This window comes from Mustelus asterias, chromosome 14 (assembly GCF_964213995.1).
Source record: "Mustelus asterias chromosome 14, sMusAst1.hap1.1, whole genome shotgun sequence".
Taxonomy (NCBI): domain Eukaryota; kingdom Metazoa; phylum Chordata; class Chondrichthyes; order Carcharhiniformes; family Triakidae; genus Mustelus; species Mustelus asterias.
Genome location: NC_135814.1, coordinates 86,587,844 through 86,613,666, shown reverse-complemented (window position 1 = coordinate 86,613,666; position 25,823 = coordinate 86,587,844). Strand labels below are relative to the sequence as shown.

At 47.8% G+C, this 25,823-nt stretch overlaps 1 protein-coding gene across 1 annotated transcript in view; it reads left to right on the top strand.

Annotated features, from left to right (window-relative positions):
• kcnh3 (potassium voltage-gated channel, subfamily H (eag-related), member 3) overlaps window positions 1–25,823 on the top strand; it is a 717,440-nt gene that overhangs the window by 393,760 nt on the left and 297,857 nt on the right. Inside the window, exon 4 of the mRNA XM_078227725.1 lies at window positions 7,119–7,249. Within this exon, the coding sequence (XP_078083851.1) occupies window positions 7,119–7,249 (131 nt within the window). The remainder of the gene's footprint in view (window positions 1–7,118; window positions 7,250–25,823) is intronic.

Sequence of the window (25,823 nt, the reverse complement as noted above, 5' to 3'; positions counted from 1 at the left end):
TTCTTTGAAATTTAGTGCAACACTGCGATAGCAATGAATAATTTAAAGCAACTGAATGAGTTAAATGCAGTGCCAGTGTAACACATACTGCTTACAACAGTCATTTTAAAATTCAAAGCTCTGTTGCCTTCTTGGATGGTAATTGAAAAGAGGCTTTTCAGACTAGCTCAGCAAACACTTTAATCTTGGTCAGTGTGTTTGCAATTTTGCACTGCTGAATTTTCACTGAAAAGAAGCTGATCAGGTTTTACCAAAGGTTTGTTTAGTGACCAGCTCCTTAAAGCTTGGCGTTTCAAAGTTACGAATGCCTTTTGACTCCAAATATGGGTGTCTCTGCATATTTTTCTGATGTGGAGATGCCGGCATTGGACTGGGGTAAACACAGTAAGAGTTTTAACAACACCAGGTTAAAGTCCAACAGGTTTATTTGGTAGCAAATGCCATTAGCTTTCGGAATGCTGCTCCTTCGTCAGATGGAGTGGATATCTGCTCTCAAACAGGGCATACAGAGACACAAAATCAAGTTACAGAATACTGATTAGAATGCGAATCTCTACAGCCAACCAGGTCTTAAAGATACAGACAATGTGACTGGAGGGAGCCTTAAGCATAGGTTAAAGAGATGTGTATTGTCTCCAGACAGGACAGCCAGTGAGATTCTGCAAGTCCAGAAGGCAAGCTGTGGGGGTTACTGATAGTGTGACATGAACCCAACATCCCGGTTTAGGCCATCCTCATGTGTGCGGAGCTTGGCTATCAGTTTCTGCTCAGCAACTCTACACTGTCGTGTGTCGTGAAGGCCGTCTTGGAGAACGCTTACCTGAAGATCAGAGGCTGAATGCCCGTGACCGCTGAAGTGCTCCCCCACAGGAAGAGAATAGTCTTGCCTGGTGATTGTCGAGCGGTGTTCATTCATCCGTTGTCGTAGCGTCTGCATGGTTTCTCCAATGTACCATGCCTCGGGACATCCTTTCCTACAGCGTATCAGGTAGACAACGTTGGCCGAGTTGCAAGAGTAGGTACCGTGTACCTGGTAGATGGTGTTTTCACGTGCAATGATGGCATCCGTGTCGATGATCCAGCACGTCTTGCAGAGGTTGCTGTGGCAGGGTTGTGTGGTGTCATGGTCACTGTTCTCCTGAAGGCTGGGTAGTTTGCTGCGGACAATGGTCTGTTTGAGCTTGTGCGGTTGTTTGAAGGCAAGAAGTGGGGGTGTGGGGCTGGCCTTGGTGAGATGTTCGTCTTCATCAATGGTGTGTTGAAGGCTCCGGAGGAGATGCCGTAGCTTCTCCGCTCTGGGGAAGTACTGGACGACGAAGGGTACTTTGTCCACCGTGTCCCATGTTTGTCTTCTGAGGAGGTCGGTGCGGTTTTTCGCTGTGGCACGTCGGAACTGTCGATCGATGAGTCGAGCGCCATATCCTTTTCTTATGAGGGCATCTTTCAGCGTCTGGAGGTGTCTGTTGCGATCCTCCTCATCCGAGCAGATCCTGTGTATACGGAGGGCTTGCCCGTAGGGGATGGCTTCTTTAACCCTAAACACGTTATGATTAAAGATTGGCGATCTCATTATCAATGAATTATATATAGTTCATCTCCAGCATTATTGCGGAATAACACAGCTGTACATGTAAATGTATATGCTTGATGTTTTGTATTTATGTTCTACATAGTGAATTTATTGTTATTCTGAAGAAGAATTATATGGACTCAAAACATACCTCTGTTTCTCACTCCAAAACTCATTGCTGAGTTTTTCCAGCATTTTCTGTTTTTATTATTGTTTCTTTATTGATAAGTTTATAAGAACATAAGAAATAGGAGCAGGAGTAGGCCATCTAGCCCCTCGAGCCTGCCCCGCCATTCAATAAGATCATGGCTGATCTGAAGTGGATCAGTTCCACTTACCTGCCTGACCCCTAATTCCCTTACCGATCAGGAATCCATCTATCCGTGATTTAAACATGTTCAACTCTGTCCTAAACTGACCCCCCTTTATTTTGAGGCTGTGCCCTCTAGTTCTAGCTTCCTTTCTAAGTGGAAAGAATCTCTCCACCTCTACCCTGTCCAGCCCCTTCATTATCTTATAGGTCTCTATAAGATCCCCCCTCAGCCTTCTAAATTCCAACGAGTACAAACCCAATCTGTTCAGTCTCTCCTCATAATCAACACCCCTCATCTCTGGTATCAACCTGGTGAACCTTCTCTGCACTCCCTCCAAGGCCAATATATCCTTCCGCAAATAAGGGGACCAATACTGCACACAGTATTCCAGCTGCGGCCTCACCAATGCCCTGTACAGATGCAGCAAGACATCTCTGCTTTTATATTCTATCCTCCTTGCGATATAGGCCAACATCCCATTTGCCTTCTTGATCACCTGTTGCACCTGCAGACTGTGTTTTTGCGTCTCATGCACAAGGACCCCCAGGTCCCTTTGCACAGTAGCATGTTGTAATTTTTTTCCATTTAGATAATAATCCAATTTGCTATTATTTCCTCAAGTGAATAACCTCGCATTTGTCAACGTTATACTCCATCTGCCAGATCCTCGCCCACTCACTCAGCCTGTCCAAATCTCTCTGCAGACCTTCTACGCCCTCCACACGATTCACTTTTCCACTTATCTTTGTGTCGTCTGCAAACTTTGTTACCCTACACTCAGTCCCCTCCTCCAGATCGTCTATATAAATGGTAAATAGTTGAGGCCCCAGTACCGATCCCTGCGGCACGCCACTAGTTACCATCCGCCAACCGGAAAAGCACCCATTTATTCCGACTCTCTGCTTTCTGTCGGATAGCCAATCCCCAATCCCCAATAACACCCTACCCCCAACTCCGTGTGACCCAATCTTCTTCAGCAACCTTTTGTGAGGCAACTTATCAAACGGCTTTTGGAAATCCAAAAACACCGCATCCACCGGTTCCCCTCCGCCAACCGCACTAGTCACATCTTCATAAAAATCTAACAAGTTCGTCAAGCATGACTTTCCCCTCATGAATCCATGCTGCGTCTGCTTAATCGAACCATTCTTATCCAGGTGGCCTGCTATTTCTTCTTTAATGATGGATTCCAGCATTTTCCCAACTACAGACGTTAAGCTAACCGGCCTGTAGTTACCCGCCTTTTGTCTATTTCCTTTTTTAAACAGCGGCGTAACATTAGCCATTTTCCAATCTGCACTACCCCAGAATCCAACGAATTTTGATAAATAACCACTAACGCATCCTGCTGTATTCTCTGACAATCTTCATCACTATCCACAATTCCAGCAATCTTAGTATCATCCGCCAACTTGCTAATCAGACCAACTACATTTTCTTCCAAGTCATTTATATATATTACAAACAACAGAGGTCCCAGCACTGATCCCTGCAGAACACCACTAGTTACAGCCCTCCATTCAGATAAACATCCTTCCACCCCTAACCTCTGTCTTCTATGGCCAAGCCAGTTCTCAATCCATCTAGCTAGTTCACCCTTGGTCCCACGTGATTTAATCTTTTGCACCAGCCTGCTATGAGGGACCTTTACATGTAGACAACATCCACGGCCCTTCCCTTGTCAATCATTTTTGTCACCTCCTCAAAAAACTCAATCAAATTAGTGAGACATGACCTCCTTCATACAAAACCATGCTGTCTGTCACTAATAAGACCATTTAATTCCAAATGTGTATAGATCCTATCCCTAAGAATCTTCCCCAACAATTTCACTATCACTGACGTCAAGCTCACTGGCCTATAATTACCCGGGTTATCCTTGCTACCCCTCTTAAATAACGGGACAACATTGGCTGTCCTCTGGGACCTCACCTGTGGCCAACGAGGAAACAAAGATTTCTGTTGGAGGCCTAGCAATTTCCTCACTTGTTTTCCTCAATAATCTGGGATAGATGCCATCTGGCCCTGGGGATTTGTCTAACTTAATGCTTTTTAATACACCTAACACTTCCTCCCTCGTAATGATGACTTGATCAAAAGGGGTTTACATACCCCTTCCAGACACCATCAATCAATGTGTTCAGCAGCCTCCATGGCTGCTCCTCCTGTGGGATGCTGCTGCATTACTGGCAGTGACCACTGTTCCTGGTGGCATCCCTGGTACCGATGAGCTGCCAGTCTCTGTTGGGCCAGCACTCCTGGATGCAGGATATCAGCCATGCAGGACCCAGGAACCCCGAAGCTGACTGAGTGTGTGCTTGATTGACTTTTAATCACATTGGGATGCCTGGAAATCACTGTGGTGGGGTTGCCATCGGCTCTTCAGCAGTGGGTAGGCCCACAGCTCTGAACAGTAAATCCAGGCCAGGGAAGAAACAAAACAATCTTAATGAAGGATGTAAATCCTCCGAGCCTAGATTTAAAAGTCATGGATGCAAAAGCAAAACAATGCTGGAAATCTGGACCAAAGCAGAAAATGCTGCAAAAGTTCATTAAGTCTGGCAGCATCTGTGCCGAGAGAAAGAATTAACGTTTCAAGTCTGTGAACTTACTTCTGATGAAAGGTCACAGAAATAAAATTAAACATTGGCCAGAGTTTTATGTTCCCCCATTTTGTAGGTGGGGGGAGCGTGAAATTGAAGGGACAGGATTTCCTCCGGATTTCTGCCTACCCCAACTACAAAGCAATTATACACTGGGCGGAGCATGAAGCCTGCCTTGCCATAATTGAAGTCCTTAAGTGGTGAATTATTGACCACTAAAGGACCACTTGGGCTGGGTTGGAGGATTTAACTTGCATGGAGGAAGGCCAAAAATCAACAGAGTTAGATCGTGTGCAGGAAGGGGGGAGGAACACCTCACCTCCATCAGAAGAACCCCCCCCCGCCCCGCCCGTTTAAGGTGGAGCCTCTTGACCTCTCTTCCCCATCCCAATCTCTCACCCAGGACCTCAAATGCTCCCTTCCCACCACCCCCACAAGTTTTCCCAACCCTTCCCACCCTGGGACCCTTTGTATTTACCTGAGCCTCCAGTGCCTGGACTTAGTCTCAGGCATCATCCTGCATTTCTTCTCCTGTCCACAGCAGCGCTGTCACTGCAGCATCTGGAGAACTGCCAAGCAATCAAATTGGCCAGTAGCTCTTTAAGACAGGGTTTCCTTCTGCCTGAGGGGTATAAGTTCCACCCATAGCCGCTTAACTCTCATTTCAAGGCTCTCGGAGTTGGCGGGGATGTGTTCCTCATGGACTCTTGGAGAGCGGGAAGCAAGGCCCTGCTATCTGAAAAAGTCAATCCTTTGTGTTCACAAATGCTGACAGAACTATTGAACCTTTCTAGCATTTTCTGTCATTATTTAAAGAACATGGTCCTGATTTAGAGGCAACTATGTAGTTATTATTTGAATAAGGTTGGCTTAAATCCTAGTCATTTTTTGTAGTTAAGGAATCTTCACTGAAATTTGAGTGAATGATAATTGGAAACATTGAGAAAGGTGCATACGTTAAGGTGTTAGCTATGGTTCAGTTGGTAACTGCCTTGCCTTTATGTTCGAAGGTTCTGGGTTCAGGCCCAACTCATTTAAGCATAAAAACATAGGCTGACACTCCAGTACAGTATTGAAGGAATGCTGCATTGTCAGATTTAATGGGGGCAGTCTCACTAAAAAAATTCTAAGTGCCGAAAACGGGAGAGTTTCAAATCCTCTTAAGCCTGCCCAATCATGGCCCCACCCCTCCCCTTAAGCCCCACTCCATCATGGTCCTGTCCCTTGGCACTGCCCAGTGCCCAGTGGACAGTGCAGGGTGCCTGCTGGGCAGTGCCAGGCTGACAGTGCCAGGCAGGCAATGCCCAAGGGGCACTGCTCCCCTGCCCCTGACTATGCAGGGGGCCTGAATGCTCAATGGTCTCACCAGCGAGGCCACCACATCAGGTCCCCGTTGATGGGATCATACATGATCCTCGGCAGTGAGGACCTCCACCAGCTAGGGGGCGTTAAGGCAAGTGAGCCTGGCCAATTCTGTCCTGGGCTCACAAATTGCATTTAAATTCACATTTCAATACTTAAATCAGCTTCATGTCCTTCCCAGGCACAAGGGAAATCTAGGGCCGATAAGAGGCGTGAAATTGGGCAAACCCAGTTTTTCACCTCTCTTGCAATCTTACCGGCTCACCCTGCCCATCGACCAGCGGGACAAGCCAATAAGATCGCCCCCGATGTCTTTCAGATGAGATATTAAACTAAGGCCCTGTCAGGTGGATGTAAAAGATCCCCTAGCACTATCTTGAAGAATTCCCCATTTGCCCGGATGAGTACAGCTCCAACAACACTCAAGAAGCTCAACACCATCCTGGACAAACCTGATTCACTCTCTCCAACACCAATGCACATTGACAGCAATGTGTAGCATCTACAAGATGCATTGCAAAGTATCACCAAGGCTCCTTCGTTACTACTTTCCAGACCTGCAACCTCCGCCATCTGGAAGGACAAGGGCAGCTGATGCATGGGAACAAGTTCCCCTCCAAGCCTCATACTATACTCACTTGGAACTATAACACTGTTCCTTCACTGCCGCTGGGTCACAACCCTGGAACTGCCTCCATAAGAGCTCTATGGTGTTCCTACAACACATGGACTGCAACGATTTAAGAAGGCAACTCGCAACCAATTTCTCAAAGTCAATTAGGGACGGGCAATAAATGTTGACCTAGCCAATAATGTCCATATCCCATGAACAAATAAATAAGAAGAACTGGATATTTTTCCTGTTTTCCTGATCAATATTTATCCCTCAATCAACATCACAAACACAGATCAGCTGGCCATTATTACATTGTATTTTTGACATATTACTATGTAAAAATTCCGATGTTACAACAGTAAGTACACAATGTTTATATCAGAAGGATTTTTATCTTTGAATATACATGTATTATAGGGAATTGAAAACTTTCTGTGGACCAGTTCTCACTAAAGCAGAATAGCGTGTGGGTTCAAACCGCATATCCAATCCTGAGTGTATAAATCAAGACCAATACAGTAAAGGGGAAATACCACATCATACTTGGCTCAGTAATAATAGTTGTCACCCCTGTTTCTATGCATTTCTGTGGGTATATCTCTGTATAATTTTCAACTGATGAAAATATTTGTATCTTATTTTCCCACTTGCAGACGATGTGGAAATCTACCAAAGCACTCGGCCACCAGGATTCAACGCGAACCGAAGAAGGAGCAGAGCTGTCTTGTACCACCTGTCAGGACACTTACAGAAACAAGACAAGAGCAAGCTCAAGCTAAACAATGTATGTGTAAGAATCCAGAGATTACTTCATATACTGGTTCAGACACTTATCTGTTCTGTAAGTTAATTATTTTTAATTTTGGCCTTTAATGATTGGCATGTGATGTCAGGGAGTGACATCAATTCATGCCCTGTAGCGGTAAAACAAAAATAACAAGCACTGGCATACCCTGCGAGATTAAAAAAAGACATTTATCATTCTTCATTTGGTTTCAGCTGTTCGTATGGCCTGACATGAGCTCATATTAAACATGGGATATTTCTTTCTGGTGCTGAAGGCGAAAGATTTCAATGCTAGAGCATGTTTTCCAATTGTTGCCCTGTGCCAGCATCAAGCATCGCCACATAAGAAACAACATTAATCAAACATCAAACCTTTGCTTTGCCCTTTTAACATCATTAAACCCCAGCTTCAGAAACTTGCCTCATGCTGCACTCGTGTGTAATCCCACTCCATTTACCAACCATCCTTGTATCCTTCCTGAGTTATATTGCTGATTTATCAGTTGTATCCCAGGGTGTTTCACAGAACAAAATGAACAGTGAGCTAAAGAAGGAGCTACTGGGGGAGAGGTTGACCGGAAGGTTGGCCAAAGAGCTGTATTTTAAGGACGGGGGAAATGGAGAGACGAAGGGGTTAGAAGCATTTTAATGTTTACAGTGCATGCTCATTGGGATCTAGGTTCAGACTGCCCTAACTCAGTTAACTCTGCCCTAACTGCCCACCGTATTCAGCAAGGAGTCTGACACTTAACAGAACGAAATGTTCCTTCCTTCAGTCTGCATCTGTTTCTATCCTCAGACGTGAAATGTGCTAATCTACAGAGACCCTCTTCCACAGGTCACATAAAACAGCAGTGCCTTTGACTAAACATGCCAGAATAGCCTCAGGAGAGAAAGAACGCTAATTACTTGACACCTGTAATCAAAAGAAGTTTGGACAGGTAGGATCATTATCAAAATAGGATGAAGAGTCTAGTTTGCGATCCTTTTGATTTAAAATTATGTTTTAAGAGTATATTGTAGTCTAGGAAGGTTAGTATGACATTAATAAAGATAATACTTATTTTGGATTGGCTTTATTTATGTAACTTTTTTCAGTGTCAATTGATGATCTGAAGATCTGAAAAACAGTCAACCTGTCACCAATCCATGGGTTAAAGTTACTTTAGTGTTAATATTTCACTTACAAAAAAAGGGTGCATTCAATGAATTGTCGCGGAATTAATTAAAATTTCTAGTCATGTTCCCATTCAAACATCTTACAAAGACAAGGTGATTGGCACAGATTTGCTGGCCTTTAGTCGCTTATCATTAGCAGCAGAGAGAAAACAGTGGTATATATGAGGAGTTAGTTGTTCTTATTCATGGAAAACAACTGAATATCTGGAGCTGGAATTAGCTGCAATCAGCAACTCCATCAATAAAAAGCATACAGTCTGAGAATGCAGCATACAACTCATGTTTCACGTCAGCTCGGCAACATCTTATTTGAATATTATCTTTCAGAGATAGAGGAGATTCCTGTTGACTCGGACATACATTAGTTTGTTTTAAAGTCAAGCGCTGTGACTCAGTTGTGGAGGTAGACATCAGAGTAATTAATTAAAATATATTTTGGAAGCGGTACCAGTTTTTATTTGATTTTGCACTGAATGGTGATTCCAAGTGGGGAGCACTGGGACTGGTTGAAAATAAAATAGTTGAATCCAGATAAGGTCAAGTTTAAATCATTAACTGTATTAACTTTTATAGCATCCAAATGAGCTGTCAGTGTTCCTTTCCACTAATGCAGAAACAATTCTGTCAGGTTCATGGCTCATAAAAACATATGTAAAGGTGTATGTTATTTTTGCAGGCAGTGGTCATTGTCTAAGTGGCCATTAATCAAGTGTGATCCTGGTCTTTAAACGTCAGCAAGCTATCTGACTGTGGAAGAAGTTGCAGGTAAACCCCACACTGCCCTTATTCAGCATCCATACACATAATAGCCTGGATTCTCCAACCTCATCCAGTCCCTCTCTTGTGAATGCAGATTTGGCTGAGCTCCAAATTTTCAGTTCTTGTACCCGCCTCCCCCGCGCTCCCCCTTCCCGGCTCTAACAAAGGGTCATCCAGACTCGAAACATTAGCTCTGTTCTCTCTCCACAGATGCTATCAGACCTGCAGAGATTTTCCAGCATTTTTTGTTTCTGTTTCAGATTCCAGCATCCTCAGTATTTTGCTTTTGTCCTGGCTGAGATTGTTTAGGAACAGGATCACACCTAGGATATGCCTGATCTGTATAGCTCAATAGTGGATGTTTTGCTAGTGTTTCCTTCTTATTCAGTTGGCAATGCCCACAATCTTCCAAGCGTTGTATTTTTTCTAATAGTTCAGGGGCTGTGGGCGTAAGAGTCAACCATGTTGCTGTGGGGTTGGATTACATATAGGCCAGACCAGGTAAGGGTGGCAGATTTCCTTCCCTAAAGGGCTTTAGTGAACCAGATGGGATTTTACAACAATCAACAATGGTTTCATGGTCATCATTAGATTTTTAATTGCAGACTTTTATTGAATTCAAATTCCACCATCTGCTGTGGTGGAAGTTGAACCTGGTCCCCAGAGCATTACCCTAGTCTCTGGATTACTAGTTCAATGACAATACACCACACCATCATCTCCTCTAATGATATAGCCACTGTTATATATTGACTAATGATATGGTATAATGATGGGTTTAAACTGTGGGCTAGTGCTATGGCTCTTAAACTTTTTAAGTTGAATGACACCTTTCAATGGACATCCATTCTAAATTGTAACGTCTAATACTCATAACATGAAAATGCCGCATTCAAAAGTGTTTAAATAATGATTTTAAGAAAACAAGTATTCATTAACAGATACCAATGAGATGGGTGCTTCTCCCTGCAAAGTTTGCCTATTCGTAATGTGGGGCACGATTTTACCAGCTCACTGCACCCGGCGGACTGTGCGGCGAGCCAGGAAACTAGCGTGCGACACTAAGGACGGAAGTTTACGACCTCATCGTGCATGTTTTGCGGCAGTAAAAAGTCATGAAATCGGGTGTGATGCAACTCGCAGGAATGGCACCTGTTTTCGCGCCCATTTCCATTTTATCACGAAAAAAGATCAGCGCGCTCGGGACCCCGCCCAAAATGTGTGAAACGTCAATTTGTATATTTTTGCATTTATCACAATGCAATGAGCGAGTTTCACTCCAAACCATTCCAGTTCACCTGCCTTAACGACCTCGCTTGGTCAGGAAAACACCTCGCGTCTAAAAGTCGGTTCCGGGCACTGGAGCAGTGAGGGTGGGTGAGGAGGTAAGTTTCTGCTTTCAAGCTGCTCCGTGTTGTTCAGGGAGGGTCGTTCTGTAGCTGCCATGTTGCATTTCGGGTCGGGGGGTCTGCGAGTGTATAGGGGAGTGGGGGGGCTGTTGTTGCTCACGGGGGTTCAACTTCGGACTCCCAGCACGGACCCGGGTCTGAGCGCTGACCATGGGTCTTAGCGCTGACTTTGGATCCTAGTGCTGGCAGCAGCAAGCACTGTTACTGGTGGGAGATGGGCTGGAAACTCTTTGAAGTGGCAGTGCTACAGCCTCAGGGCTTGTCAAGCGGCACTGTCGGGGGCCACTGCTGCATGGGTTCAGGGGGTGTGCTTGTGAGTTGGGGGGGGGGGCTGTGTTGCCATTCTGGGGGACTGTGGGGGGGGACATGGGGAGTGTGCTGCTGAGGACTGTGGAGGAGATATTAGGGACTATGTGTTGCTGGGGGGCTGTGTGGGGGGATATGGGGAGTGTGTTGATGGGGAGTGTGTGCTGGGAATATGGGGAGTGTGTGCTGCTGGGAGGCTGTGGGGGGCTTAAGGGCAGTGTGTGTTGCTGGGGGGGCTGTGGGGAATATGGGAGTGTGTGTTGCTGGGCTGGGGGTGAGCAGAGTTCTTTAACCTCTCCTCCTGTCTCTCCCCTTCCCCAACACCCACTCCCCTTCTTCAGATTGATAAGATGCCTTTTGCAATGCAGTCCATCTTGCTGTTCTTTTGGTTGCTGCTGGAGCTGAGGAGGAGAAGCAGGATGATGAATTGCAGACAGAGGCGGCCTAGGTCTTACCACTTGCTAGAGTAGAGGGAGACAGCCACCGGAGGCAGGATGTGGCTGCCATTCGCCCTGAGGGGAGGCAGGAGAAGGAGGGAGTGGAGACCCAGCAGTTCCGCATGCGGGTGTCCTTTGAGCAATTGTCGGACGTTGCATGCCACCAACAACTCCAGCTCCAGAAGGAGACAGTGCCATACCTGTGCCTTTTGTTGCAGGACCTGGCACCTCGGGACACAGGGGGGCATCCACTCCCGGTGGCTGTGAAAGTAACAGCCACCTTAAACTTTTATGCCACCGGGTCCTTCCAGACTGCCAGTGGAGACCTTTGTGGCATTTCCCAATCACCCATCCTCAAGTGTGTGAAGGAGGTCACGGATGCCCTTTATGCCCGGACTGGCCACTATATTAAACTTGACCTGGACCAGGCCCAGCAGGGAGCCCGGGCTGCAGGATTTGCAGGGATGCTAAATGTGCAGTGGGCTATAGGCTGCATCCATGTCACCCTCAAGGCCCCAGCGAAGAATCCAGGATGATGCCCTGGTACAAACTAGCCTGACTCCTTCCTGAGCTCCGCATGCACGCTGGCACCTGGGCCCACATCTGGGTGATGGGTAAGGAAGCACTGAACATCCATGCAGGGCCCCAGGGTGAGTGGAGGGGGGTGATGGAGGGAATCTCTCCTGGGTTCTGAGGATGCCATGGCAGACACTGTAAATCACTGCCAATGCATGCCACCCGCTCTAGCCAGTGAATGATTTGAGGGCTTTGATTTTCACAATAACAGTGTGCTGAGCGACTTCCCTCACTGACATCAGTGTGCAGGGTCCCTGCGGCGACCGTGGGGGTAAATACATCTGTTAGAGGCTAATTAGAGACAGGTTAGTCACAAGTGAAATAACATTTATTGTTGCCAATAAAACTGCCTTCAAAATAAGTGATAATGTAAAAACATGTGAATGTGAGACTTCATTCTAACTAACTAGCGTTGCTCTTCACCCATGCCATCTTAGTGCTGCTACAACTTCTTAACTTTACATGGCCTACCAATACATCTCCCCAGGATGGCCATCAGAGGTGAAGGTGGCCAGCTGCCTATCGCGCCCCAGGCCTGTAATGCCCTTGGTGATCATCCTCTGGAGGGCCTGGAACTGAGGGCCCTGGCCGGCTTCCAGGCGTCAGGGACATTTCCATGACACCCCTTCATCCCGCTGCCTCTGAGATGCCCCAGTGTCCGGAAGGGGGGTGTCAGAAGGTGTAGCCACAGCCAAGTCTCCTGGAAGGAAGGCCCCAGCATGAGCTCGAGCCTTTCCTCCTCCCTTGGGGTTCCTGTAGGTCCTTGGGTCACTCCATGGGATGGCGGTGATTCTGCAGTGAGGTCCAGAAACTCTGGCATCATCTGGAAGACCACCTGCATCCTTGAGATGGTGGCTGAGCCCTCTGAGTCAATGGCAGCAGCAAGTGTCACCTGAGCCTGGGCCATGCTCTGCAGCCCCTCAGCCATGACCTTCTGTGAGTGGGCCACGTTCTCAAGGACTGTAGCCATAGTGCACTGTGTCTCAGCACTGTCCCGCTGGGTCTCCTGCAAGCTCTCGAGCCTCTCAGACATGAGCCGCAGAATTCGAGAAGCCTGTTGAGGCCCTCAACTATGACCTGTTGTGACTCAGCTGTGGCCTTCTGGGACTCCACCGTGACCTGCTGTGAATCGGCCATCGCTTGTACCCTGCCATTCATGGTGAGGATTTCCTACCCCAGGCTTTTGACTGCAGACGCCACCCATGCAGTGTTGGCCTGGGAATCACGCAAGACAGGCAATAGCTGGTCCGCCTGAAAGCTTTGGGATTCCTCCCAACAGCCTCGCAATCGGTCCAATGTGGCCGTCAGCTCCTCCTGCATTCCCTGGCTCTGTTGCTGCATTTCCAGCAGCTGAGGGAGAAGTGATCTCAGAGGCCCAGAATGTAGCCTGGGGCCAGCTGAGTCCTTGCCTCTGGCAGGCCCCCGCGTGCCAGAGGCCTCAGCCGTACCTTCCTCCACCCGATATCGCGCCCCAGGCCTGTGATGCCCTTTGGTGATCATCCTCTGAAGGGCTTGGAACTGAGGGCCCTGGCCGGCTTCCAGGCGTCAGGGACATTTCCATGACACCCTCTTCATCCCGCTGCCCCTGAGATGCCCCAGTATCCGGAAGGGGGGTGTCAGAAGGTGTAGCCACAGCCAAGTCTCCTGGAAGGAAGGCCCCAGCATGGGCTCGAGCCTTTCCTCCTGTCTTGGGGATCAGCAGATGTGTCATGCGCACCAGAGAGTGACTCAGGTGCCTCACCACTAACTTGACCCACCGATGTGAGAGTCTCTGAGATGGTGACCTGCGAGGTAGAAGCTGACGCAAAACTGGTGCCAGCCTCAGAGGTCCCTTCATTGGCTTCCTTCAAGGAGTCTTCCAAGCTATCAGGGGCAGGATCGGTGGGAGCAGCAGTGGGGGCCGGGATGCCAGATGGCCCAGGCACATTAGGGTCCCTTCCTGCAGCACAGCACACAAGGTTATTTGCAAGGGAGGGAGAGGAACCTGGGCTGCATGCAACTTACTTGAGATATCTCCAACAAGTGGAGGATTGGCAGGTGCTCACTTCTATGCTCCAGCCCAACCATGCAGTCACTAATGGTCCACATCCCCTTCTCACCCGCAAGTTCCAGTGCCCGCTTGTCAAAGGGGGTGGGAACCCGAATCTGAGGGCTTTGCCCGCTCCCAGCAATTATGGGCATTCTCTTTTCTTTAATTCATTCATCGGACATGGGCGTCGCTGGCTGGCCAGCATTTATTGCCCATCCCTAGTTGCCCTTGAGAGGATGCTGGTGAGCTGCCTTCTCGAATCGCTGCAGTCCATGTTCTGTGGGTTGAATTAGGGAGGGAATTCCAGGATTGTGACCCAGTGATTGCAAAGGAACGGTGATATATTTCCAAGTCAGGATGGTGAGTGGCTTGGCGGGGAACTTGCAGGTGGTGGTGTTCCCATGTATCTGCTGCCCTTGTCCTTCTAGATGGAAGAGGTCATGGGTTTGGAAGGTGCTGTCTAAGGATCTTTGGTGAATTGCTGCAGTGCATCTTGTAGATAGTACACACTGCTGCTACTGAGCGTCGGTGGTGGAGGGATTGAATGTTTGTAGATGTGGTGCCAATCAAGCCGGCTGCTTGGTCCTGGATGCTGTCAAGCTTCTTGAGTGTTGTTGGAGCTGCACCATCCAGGCAAGTGGGAGTATTCCATCACACTTCTGACTTGTGCCTTGTAGATGGTGGATAGGCTCTGGGGAGTCAGGAGGTGAGCTACTCGCCGCAGTATTCCTAGCCTCTGACTTGCTCTTGTAGCCACTGTGTTTATGTGGTGAGTCCAAATTCTTCTCCTATGGGGACAGAAGGAGTCATGTAAAATCTGATGGCACGAGCCCTGGAGGGCAACAGAGGGCAAGGGTTGTGACACCTTTGTGGGGGTGGAGTGTATGTGCTTGGGAGGTCAGGGGCTGAAAGCAAGCAGGGTGCCAGGGGTGGGGGGGATCTGGGGATGATTAGGGGGAAGATGTTAGATGAGGTAAAACACTCACCCTTGCTGCCCGGATTAAGTCATTCAGTTTTTTGCGGCACTGCTTCTCGGTTCTCCTAGCCAGTGCCCTGGCACTAACGCATGCTGCCATCACCTCCCAGGCTGCATTTCCTTACCCTGGGACGGTGTCCTGCTGGGGGGAAGAGGGTGTCCCACCTTGCCTCCACCTCCTCCAGCAACCTGGTGAACACCTCACAACCTAGCGGTGCCCATCGGACACCCCGGCAGCAGACAACAGACATCAGGCACTGCTGCCTGTGTGCCAGGGGCAGTGCCAGGGGTGGGGTTTGGGTGCAGGCAATGATGAGGGGGCAATGCCGGGGGCTATGCAGTCGGGCTTTGCAAGGTGGTTGTGCAAGGTTGGATCACGAAGCGGGTCATGATGGGGGGGGAGGGCATGTCAGAGGTCATGATGTGGGGGGTGTAGGTCAGGGATTAACCAGGGGACCCGTCAGGAGAGTCCTGATGCCACGATGCTGGTTACCCATGTTAGGGTGGGGAGGAAACGTGCCGCCGATGAAGCATAGGGGGAGTGGACTTTAATCTCCATGGGAGTTGGGAGGGGATTTCCCAGTACACCATGAGATCAGGGCACCTTGCAAAATGGTGGCCAACTGCTCTGAAGCCGGTTTCACCGACGTGTTTAAGCACCACCCCCCCCTCCCCACCCCACCCCCCCCTCCCCACCCCCTACCCCCCCCCCCCCTCCCCACCGCCCCCGTACCGGCGCCAAGCTCCCAACTCTCCAAAAAGTGACTGAGTGTCTGAAAATTGTGATGCAGAGTGCGTCTGAGAGACCGGCATGGTGTACATCATTTTGCTCATTGTTATGACACTGAAATCGTTTGGGAAAATTCCACCCGTTATGTTTGACAATGACTCTTATAAATCATTCTGCAAAAAGCCCACGTTCCTTGTTTCACATGGAGAAGTGGATAAAATTGCAGAATGTGGTCCCCCAGACATTTGTGAAAATCTCATGTATTTAAAATAGAATTTGATTTACTAATTCTGGTAAACAAATAGGCATGCAGAGCACGGAGACAGGCTGAAGGACAGTCTGAGACTAGTTTTCCAGCTTTGTGCATCGGTCTTATCCTTGAATGACTACACTGATGAAAGAGGCTGTAGGCTTGCTTAACATTTACCACATCGTTTCACGCAGGGCTTTTAATCAAAATGCTTAGTGTATTCTGCCCTGAACATGACACCTCGGCTGCGCCTGCACTTTCACATTAATGCACGGACCCTCCAGAAAACATCTATGTTCCCCAGTTTGAGACTCTCTGGGTTAGTGAGCTGAAAAGTAGAAGACACCAGCCTTTGGCTGAGTCACGAGGGTAGTTGACTGCAGAATTGCATATTCCCTGTCCAGAACTGCACTATCCTGAATTTAAGGATATAAGTCATGAGGTGCAATACCTACCTCTGAAATATTTATTACATTCAAAATCATAGAAAGAATAAACCTGACTAGGGTAGATTAATAAATCTCACAAATTGCATTATCACTCATGGCACTGAGCACACTTTTGCTCCATTTCAGTGAACTTTGCATTAATAAGTTCTGGTAAGAAGAACTAACTGCCCTGATAAGAATGTTGCTTGTATTGTTACTGGTACACATTTAGAATGCTATTAAATAAATTGCCTTTTGAATATATAACATTCTACATGTCAACAAGGCAAAATTGTTCTTTGAACACCTCAGATATTGTCATCCCTCAGCATTCCAATCTAGTCTTGTAGAGTTTATCCTGAATGTGAATGATTCATTCGAAGATGAAATGAGATAGAATAAGCTGCATTTCTTACAACTTCTTGTGATTTAAGTGACCGCAGATTATCCTTCATGATATCATTTGATATCAACAACAAGCACCAGGCAACTAGTCAGGACAGGCATTGTCACAGTGCCATGCTCTGGGATAGCTCTGAGTTTAAATGCTATGCTTCCAAAAAGAGGATACACATCGGAATAGCATAACTCATTCATTATCCCGGGTCTGTTCCACTATTCAGATCATGGCTGATCTGCAGCTAAACTCCATTTATCCATGATGCAAAAAATAAGAACTTGAAAAATTACTTTGGTTTCCAATAATGTCAAGCAGCCTAGATGTTTATAATGTTATTGGATATCCACATTTTACGCTAACAGCATGATTTTCCTTTTCATTTCTCTTTACTGATGCGTGCTTTTAAAATTAGGGAAAAGAGAACACAAAATCTAACAAGTGATCCAGACAAGAACAATCTCACAATTCCAAGTCTGTGAGCAAATATATTTGATGGATGTTATTCTACAAAGCCTGCCCATCATCATAATCCTGTGAAAACAAACTGGTCTCTTCTTGTGGTTTAGTGTAGAAAAGGTCCCCACATCAATTGCTTTTTCCTTTCACTCACCAGCTGACTTCCCTGTTTTTCAGAGGTTTTTTTTAAATCTGCTCCAACATGGTGTTGCGGAAGGGATTAAGGTTTTCCTTAAATTGAAACAAGTGTCAGCACACTTTGAGAGAAATGTCAAGGGATTACTATGTATGAGTCCAGCTGTCACTGCTCACCTCTTTGAAAGCACTTGAAAAATCTCAACAACCTTCATAGATGGCAATCTTTTTATTATTAATTTTATTACTTATGCAATTTTTTACTGCTTGTTTCGCCTTTAAAGTACAATATTCTTATAAAAAGTTTTGCAATAAGCACATAGGTTGGTTACAGAATTCAGCAGAACAACATGTATTGATAAAAATGAATTTGATGAAATACATTATTGGATTTATTGTGCAGATTCTATGGTACAGACTTTGTACCATAGAATCCCTACTGTGCGGAAGGAGGCCATTCGCCCCATTGAAGCTGCGCTGACTGTTCAAAAGTGCATCTTATCCAGCACAATGGAAATATTGGCCAGTACATGCTATGCATAACAATTTATTTGTGGGATCAGTTTTGATTCTCAGAACATAGAGCCTTTTATATTTGTTTCTTAAATATTCAACAGTGGCAAGGTTGCATTTAATGCCCATCACTAAGTGTCCTTGAACTGTTGTTGCAATTGTGTTGATGGGGCCCCCACAAAGTTTTAATTAGCAAATTCCAAGATTTTGACCCTGAGACAATGAAGAAATAACAATATATATATCCCAGTCAGAACAGTGTGTGCCTTGTAGGGGAATTTAGAGATGATAGTTTCCTATGATATGTTCTTATCCTTCTTGGTGATAGAGCTTGAGGGCTATTAGGTGCTGTTGAAAATTGTTACCAGTCCATCAATTGGATCATGTGGATTTAAGAAACTGCCTAAAAATATGTTGTTTATTTTAAATATTTGACATGTTTTCTAGAGTTCATTGCCTGAAGGCAGATGTTTGATGATTGTTTGTTGAATCACGGCTAATTGCCATGTTAGGTAAGGAGAGGAGGCAGGCCCTGAGATTGGGATAAACACAGTGCTGTTGAAGTAATCTGATCCATATGTTAGCCATCCAACCATCTGAATTAAAGCCCCCTTTAACTAGTGTTGAAAGGAATGAATTCACCATTAATCATATTAATGCTGAATCGATCTGCAGATTTCAAAATACACATGTTGCAAAGATGCCATATTTGTAGACAGAATTTGTGTGTGATTTCACCAGGAAGATGCACTTCTGTGGTTGAATTATAAATTTATACAGAAAAATGATCTGCTTTGGTGCAGATAACAAGGAAATATTCCCCATCAGTATTTTGCATTGTAAGTCAAATGAAGGAAAATGCAGCCTCAATGCAGAATTTCTTGTGCGGATATGTGAAATGTTTTTCCATTTTCTAACAAATCAACTAATTATTCTTCAGTCTCAACAAGTCTGATAGCATCTGTAAAGAGAGAATAGAGTCAAGGTTTCAACTCCAGATGACCCCTTATCCCCCTCCCCCCTTCCCCTCTTCCCCCCACCAATCTCAGGCAGAGTGGCAACGGGCCCTCCTCACTGATCTCAAGCAGAGTGGCAGCGGACCCCCCCTTCCCCCTCACTGATCACAAGCAGAGGGGCAGCGGACCCCCTCTCCCCCTTTACTGATCTCAGGCAGAGTGGCAGCGGACCCCCCCTTCCCCCTCACTGATCACAAGCAGAGTGGCAGCGGACCCCCTGTCCTTCTTTACTGATCTCAGGCAGAGTGGCAGCGGACCCCCACCCTCACTGATCTCAAGCAGAGAGCCGTTGGATGCTCAGCACTTACCTCCTCACTAACTGGAGTGCCTGAATCGGACTTTTGTGGAGCATGTCTGATTTGCACCGATTCTGGATGAGAATCAATTAAAATGCATGCAAATGCATTTAAATGGCCGTCGTGCCCGTTTCGGACCCGGTCCCGATCGCGGCCATTTTCGGGCCTTGGTAAAGGGGGAACTGGCGCAGAGGCAGGCGCAGATCGCACTGCTCGCCTCACGCCTGATTTTACCAAGTTTTCACGCCCGAAAACGGGCGCAACTTGATGGTAATATCGGGCCTGTTGGCTCTATTTTCACAGATGCTGTCAGACCTGCTGACATTTTCCAGCATTTTCTGTTTTTGTTTCAGATTCCAGCATCTGCAGTAATTTGCTTTTAATTTTTCTTCTGTAATTATGCCATCAAAAGTATTTGGCTATCAACCAAAAAATGATAGTTATGTTGATCAATGGAAAAGAAACACATTGCTTGCAAATCCTAGTGTTAACTGTCATTACCTGCGTAGCTTAAATGGCTGCAATTATTGTGAGATGCAAATTGCAACATTCTTAGAAACTTCAGCGCATACATTTTCCACTTGGCGTCTCTTTAATGTCCATGTTAACCACTTATTTAAAGAGGCCATTGGAAGCAATATCACCAATCAAACAAAACCAAGATTGTGGGCAGAATTCTATGGCCTGACGTTGGCAGGCATCGTCAGGGGCAGGACAGGACAATCTAGAAAGCCGTTAAAAGTCCCACCTGTGACAATGCCCGCCAGTGTTGGGGCCAGAAAATCCCACCCTACATGTGACCATGATATGAGTGCTATCAAAGAAACATGGTTAAGGGAGGGGCAGGACTGGCAGCGCAATATTCCAGGGTATAGAATATTCAAGTGAGACAGGGGTGGGAGGGCGGGGGAGATGTAAAAGAGGAGATTGTGTTGCAGTATTGATCAGGGAGTCAATTACTGCAGTTAGAAGGGATAACATTTTAGCAGGCTCCTCAGTTGAGGCCATATGCCTGGAGAGTGGGCAGTCACATTGCTGGGAATAACCTATGGGCACCCAAACAGTCAGGAAGAGATAGAAGAGCAGGTATGTAGATAAATCTCAGAGAAGTGTCTAAATAACAGGGTAATAATAGTAGGGGATTTCAACTTACCCATTATTAATTAGGATAGGCAAAGTCTGAAAGCCATAGAATGGATGGAATTCTTAAACTGCATCCAGGAAAGCTTTTTGAGCCAGCGCATAGAAAGTCCTACAAGAGACAGGGTGGTACTTCACCTAATTTTAGGGAATGGAGCCAGACAGGTTTTCAGTAAGGGAGCATTTCAGTGATGGTGACCATGGGCCCAATTCTCCCATCATGACCCGTAACTTTTCTGGCGGGTCCGTTGGGGGGGGAAATAGCATCGTCGGCCTTTTTCCAGGATTTGCGCATGCGCCAGGAACACATGCGCATCTCCCAGAGCCGGAGAACAGTCGGAGATCAGACCACGCTGGAAACCGGCGGGAAGACGGGAAGTCATTTGATTCTTTTTTTAATATGTTTTTCATGTGATTATCGCGAACTCGCCGGGCCCGATTGAATCTCCCACCCTGCCAGGAGTACTTCATTCAGGTGGGGTTTAGAGTAGCTCCCTACATTCGGGAGCTCCCTACAGTGGGAGACCCCGCCAGAATGAAGGCGGGCAATAGGGGTCCCCTAGGGGGTTGGGAGGTGGGGGTGGTGCCCCCTGGGCACGGGCACACTGGCAGTGCCAGCCTGTTGCACCTGGTACTGCCCAAGGGGTGAAGTGCCCGTGCCCAGAGGGCACCTTGGCACTGCCCACCGGGCAGTGCCCACTATTCTGGGCGTGGCCTAGGAGCAATCGGTGGGGAGGGGGGGGTCCCGCTGCCACTCTGCATGGCGATCGGTCTGGGCTGGAGGGAGGCCAACAATCAGGGTGGGTTGGGGGGGTGGTGGTGGTCTGCCGGGTGGAGGCCTGCCCTCAGATGGGTCAGCGGTGGGGGGGGGACTGCCGGAGTGAAGGGGGGTGAGGGGATCGCCACTGCTGGGGGGGAATGGGCTGGACATCGGGGCACTTCGAGGCGGGGGGTCAGGGTTGGCCTGGGAGTTGTCGTGGGGGCCGCTATTGGGCAGTGGAGGGGCTGGAGGGGCAGCATTGAGAGGGTCCCGGGCTGGCCAGTGATCGAGCTGGCTAGCAAATGGGGAGACTGACAGATCGGGACCACTGCGCATGCGCAGAGTTCCAGAACTGTCAAACTCCAGCGTGAATAGGCCCCGTCCCCTGGGTTTTTAATGATAATGTGGAGATGCCGGCGTTGGACTGGGGTAAACACAGTAAGAAGTTTAACAACACCAGGTTAAAGTCCAACAGGTTTATTTGGTAGCAAAAGCCACAGCTTTTGAAAGCTTGTGTGGCTTTTGCTACCAAATAAACCTGTTGGACTTTAACCTGGTGTTGTTAAACTTCTTACTGTTTTTAATGATATTCACGATTGTGACGTCTGCATTGCACAGAGTGCGGAGATTCGAGTGTGAAGCTGCATTGAAAAAGCCGTCGTGATCTAGAACAGTTTTCCCACCAATTAAGCACTTTTGGGAGAATCGCCCCCTCATAACTCGGTGATATTTAAGGTACTTATGGAAAAGGAAAAAATGGATTGGAAATAAGGGATGTGATCTTATCACCTTGCCGTCTCTGTCGCTCAGCATGGTGAGCTTGAAGATAGCATGCTAGGCAAAAAAATTCAATCTGCGCCCGGCTCGTAACGATTTGCTATCTTCCCAGACTCTTGAATGGCACCAACCGCTTTGTGCCCAGAAAGAGCGCAAAGCGTATTAGCATGAATTTGACTGGATTTCAGTATCACCAGGGAGCTTGGCACAGCTGCTTCCTCCCTCCTGGATGCTTCCCACGTCTCCAGCATGATGTCACACCGGCGCAAATCACTGCTGCTCTATTGAAGTGTGCCTCAGGCACAGCAGTAGCGGGGTGAGCGAGGAGGTGAGTGCCGCTGAGCACCAACCCGTGGGGTGCATGGGGGAGTCTCAGCCACTGCCATGGTATAGGATGGTGTGGAGGCCTTTCATGGGTGCAGGGGTTGGGTGGGGCTCAAGATTGACTGGAGGTCCTCAGTTCAGGGGTCGCCGTTGGCTTGGCACGCATGTTGCACGCATTCCTCTTGCTGGACAACCCCCGAGGGAATGCATATTACGTTGCGTCCCAACCCGACTAATGTCACTCTGATTGCCCTGCCATCTTTCTGCTGGATAGGCTCTGTGGTTTATTGCTGACATTCCATCCCGGGTGCCACTAACAGTTACAAGCACCAGGTCTGGTAGCTGTTGCCCCAATCATAGGAGCTCCTCACACTGCATGGACTCCACAAAGGCAACCAGTCGCATGAAAGCCACAAGGGTGCTTCTCCACCTTTGGCCTGAACTGCAAGCCATTCCTGGAATCCAGTGCATGAGATGTCCATGTGGGTGCACGCAGGTCAATGCCTCAAGGGTTCCCAATGAAGACCCCCTCATAGCCACCCTTATGCTCTACGTGCCCGCCGTGGTGAGGATGTGGCAAGGTTGACAGCCCATTGAGGTGGCGTATGGCACAGGAGACTCATGGGATACGGGTTGCTGTAATGGAATGAGGGACCTGTGATGGATAACTTTACGGACTATCTCTGTCTCTTCTCCACGCCTACACCCCCAGAGCAAATATAGATTTCACATTTGAGCCAATAGAACTGCAGCTTATACTTGTGGCTGCCAAGGCAGATGACCGACTGCAGCAAGGAAACCCATGCCAGACGACACAACAGAAGGATGCCAGCCAAGGCTGAGATGTGGCCGCCTCATTGGCCGAAAGTGGGGGGGGCCAGAGGACATTGGAGATGGAGACTCAGAGAGTACAGGACCCGCGTGTCCTTTAATGAACTGCTGGGCGCTGTGTGCCACGGCAGGCTCAGGCTCAGTAGGGAGGGAGTGCGGCACCTCATAGGACGTGAGGTCCCCAGCTACTTTTGGCAGTGAAGGTCACAGTGGCCCTCAACTTGATGTCCTTGATTTGGGATGCCTGTGTCGACTGGTAGGTGCTTCCCTCGGATGTTTCTTCGGAGCTTTCCTCCGAAAGGGATATTGACTGGGGTTACAGTGGGGGCAGCAGGGCGTGCTGACTCCTGAAGGCCCTGCTTCAACAAGGCCCTCTCCTGCAAAAGAAGACATATGGTTCAGTGCAAGGGAGGGACAAAAATCTCGACTGATCGCAGCTTACTTAGGTTAGGTCATATGAGCAAAGGTTTTGTGGCTCCTCACTTCTGTGACGCCCGCCGACCAGGCTGTTGGTCACAACTCTATCCTTGGCCTATTCTGACAGGTCACTGGCATGCTCCTCAAACGGAGTGAAGAGTCACAGTTCGAGGATTCCATCTCCGGTCTTCCTGCACTCCGTCCTGTTTATGGGCCATAGTTTCCTGCGGGGACAAAGTCTGATGGCTGGAAGCCCGTGGGGTGTCAGGGGTGGGGTCAGTTAGGTGACATGTCAGCACCATGCTTTGGCAGGCATGAGTTGTGATGTGGAGTGCCAAAGGGGTTGGAGGAAGGTGCTAGGAGGTCACATGCTGGAAGGCCATGGGGTGCCAGGGAGTGGATCAACGTGGACATTCCAGGCACGACAGATGGGACTGATAACAGGATGGGATGGACACACCCTTGCTGCCTGAACGTGGTCATTCATTTTATTTCTGCACTGGCCCTCAGTCCTCCATGTCGGTGTGCGGGCCGACTCCTAGGTCGTTGACCATCTTGCGGGGAGAAGGAGGCCCTCCTGTCCTCCACGGCATCCAGCAACCATCTCAGTTCTCCCTCGATGAAGCATGTGTTGCTCTATATGGTGACATCTTCCTGCCATGACTGACTGTGAGGGCATCGTTAGTGTTTAAATGCAGCTCCCCCATGTTAATGGCACATGGCTGCGGCCACTTTGGGTGAGTCACACACCTGGTGCCTCCATGGCGGCGTGATTAGAATGGAGGCTCTTTCATTGCACTAAATGTTGAAAGATTGCATGTCATTAATATTTAAATCATCTTTGTGTCCTTTCTAGGCATGAACCCAATTTCACCAGCAAAACAATGCCGGTAAGATCGGAGGAGGCAAAAAACCGGACGCAAACTTGATATTTCACCCAATCTTACCACCTTGCCTCGCCGAAAGTTGAATGAAACGAGATTATAAGATCGCAGCCTTTGAAATTTTGGGGAAAATTTTGCCCAAGGTTTCTGAATTGGGAGAAGGCGGAGTTCCAATCTTCTCGGCACCTCACCGGTGGAGTGGCCTCAAACACGCTGCAGGACCACAGAAAGCTCATTTTAATATATTAGCATGTCATTAACGAACACTCTCTCCGGATGTTGAGCCTGCACAGAATTGTTAGCTGGTGCCGGCGTGAATTTACACTGACGCCATTCACAACAGGTCTATAGAAGCCTTCATCTCCAAGCGAAACATTGGAGATGAGTGCTCAGGCAGGCAGCACCCACTGGGGCTAGAGAGGACTCAGAAGACACAGATAGGTTGAACTGGGGGCCGGAGGGGTCCCAGAATCACCATTTTGTGGAGAGGGGTCACTTGCAGGCCTTCTCTACCCTTCATGTCAGGGCACCTCTTGCTTTAAAGGGGTTGAGAAGGCTGGTATGCAGGCAGCGCTTCTCGTGCCCTCCTCCCTGGGTTCCTGTCCATATTGCAGCTGAGGTAGTGCCCTTCCTTAGTGGGGGCTGGCAAGAGGGTGAGAGGGACATGGCACTGCCATTCTCACAGTTCACAGTAATGAGATGCTGGAAGAGTGTGGTCGTTTTCCCAAGCTTGGTGGCAGGAACAGACTCGGTGGGTGAACAAAATGAAATTTATTGACAAACATTCAGAACAAAATGGTGACTTTAATGGAATAGTGCCTATATTCACCTGTGCCTACCAAGTGCCTTAATTTTCCTCATCTTCCCACTGCGTCTAGTTGTCTCCCCAGGATTCATAGCTGAGGTTGAGCCGGCCTGCTGACTTCCATGCCCTTAAGCTTGAGATGGCTTTTTGATTTGATTTGATTTGATTAATTATTGCCACATGTATTAACATACAGTGAAAAGTATTGTTTCTTGCACGCTATACAAGCAAAACATACTGTTCATAAAGAAGGAAACGAGAGAGTGCAGTGTTACAGTCATAGCTAAGGTGTAGAGAAAGATCAACTTAATGCAAGGTAAGTCCATTCAAGTCTGCCAGCAGCAGGGAAGAAGCTGTTCTTGAGTCGGTTGGTACGTGACCTCAGACTTTTGTATCTTTTTCCCAAAGGAAGAAGGTGGAAGAGAGAATGTCCAGCGTGTGTGGGGTCCTTAATTATGCCGGCTGCTTTGCCACGGCAGTGGGAAATGTAGACAGAATCAATGGATGGGAGGCTGGTTTGCGTGATGGATTGGATTACATTCACGACCTTTTGTAGTTCCTTGCGGTCTTGGGCAGAGCAGGAGCCATACCAAGCTGTGATGCAACCAGAAAGAATGCTTTCTATGTGCATCTGTAAAGGTTGCACATAGTCGTAGCTGATATGCCAAATTTCCTTAGTCTTCTGAGAAAGAAGAGGCATTGGTGGGCTTTCTTAACTTGAAGCTCTCGACTCTTTCTA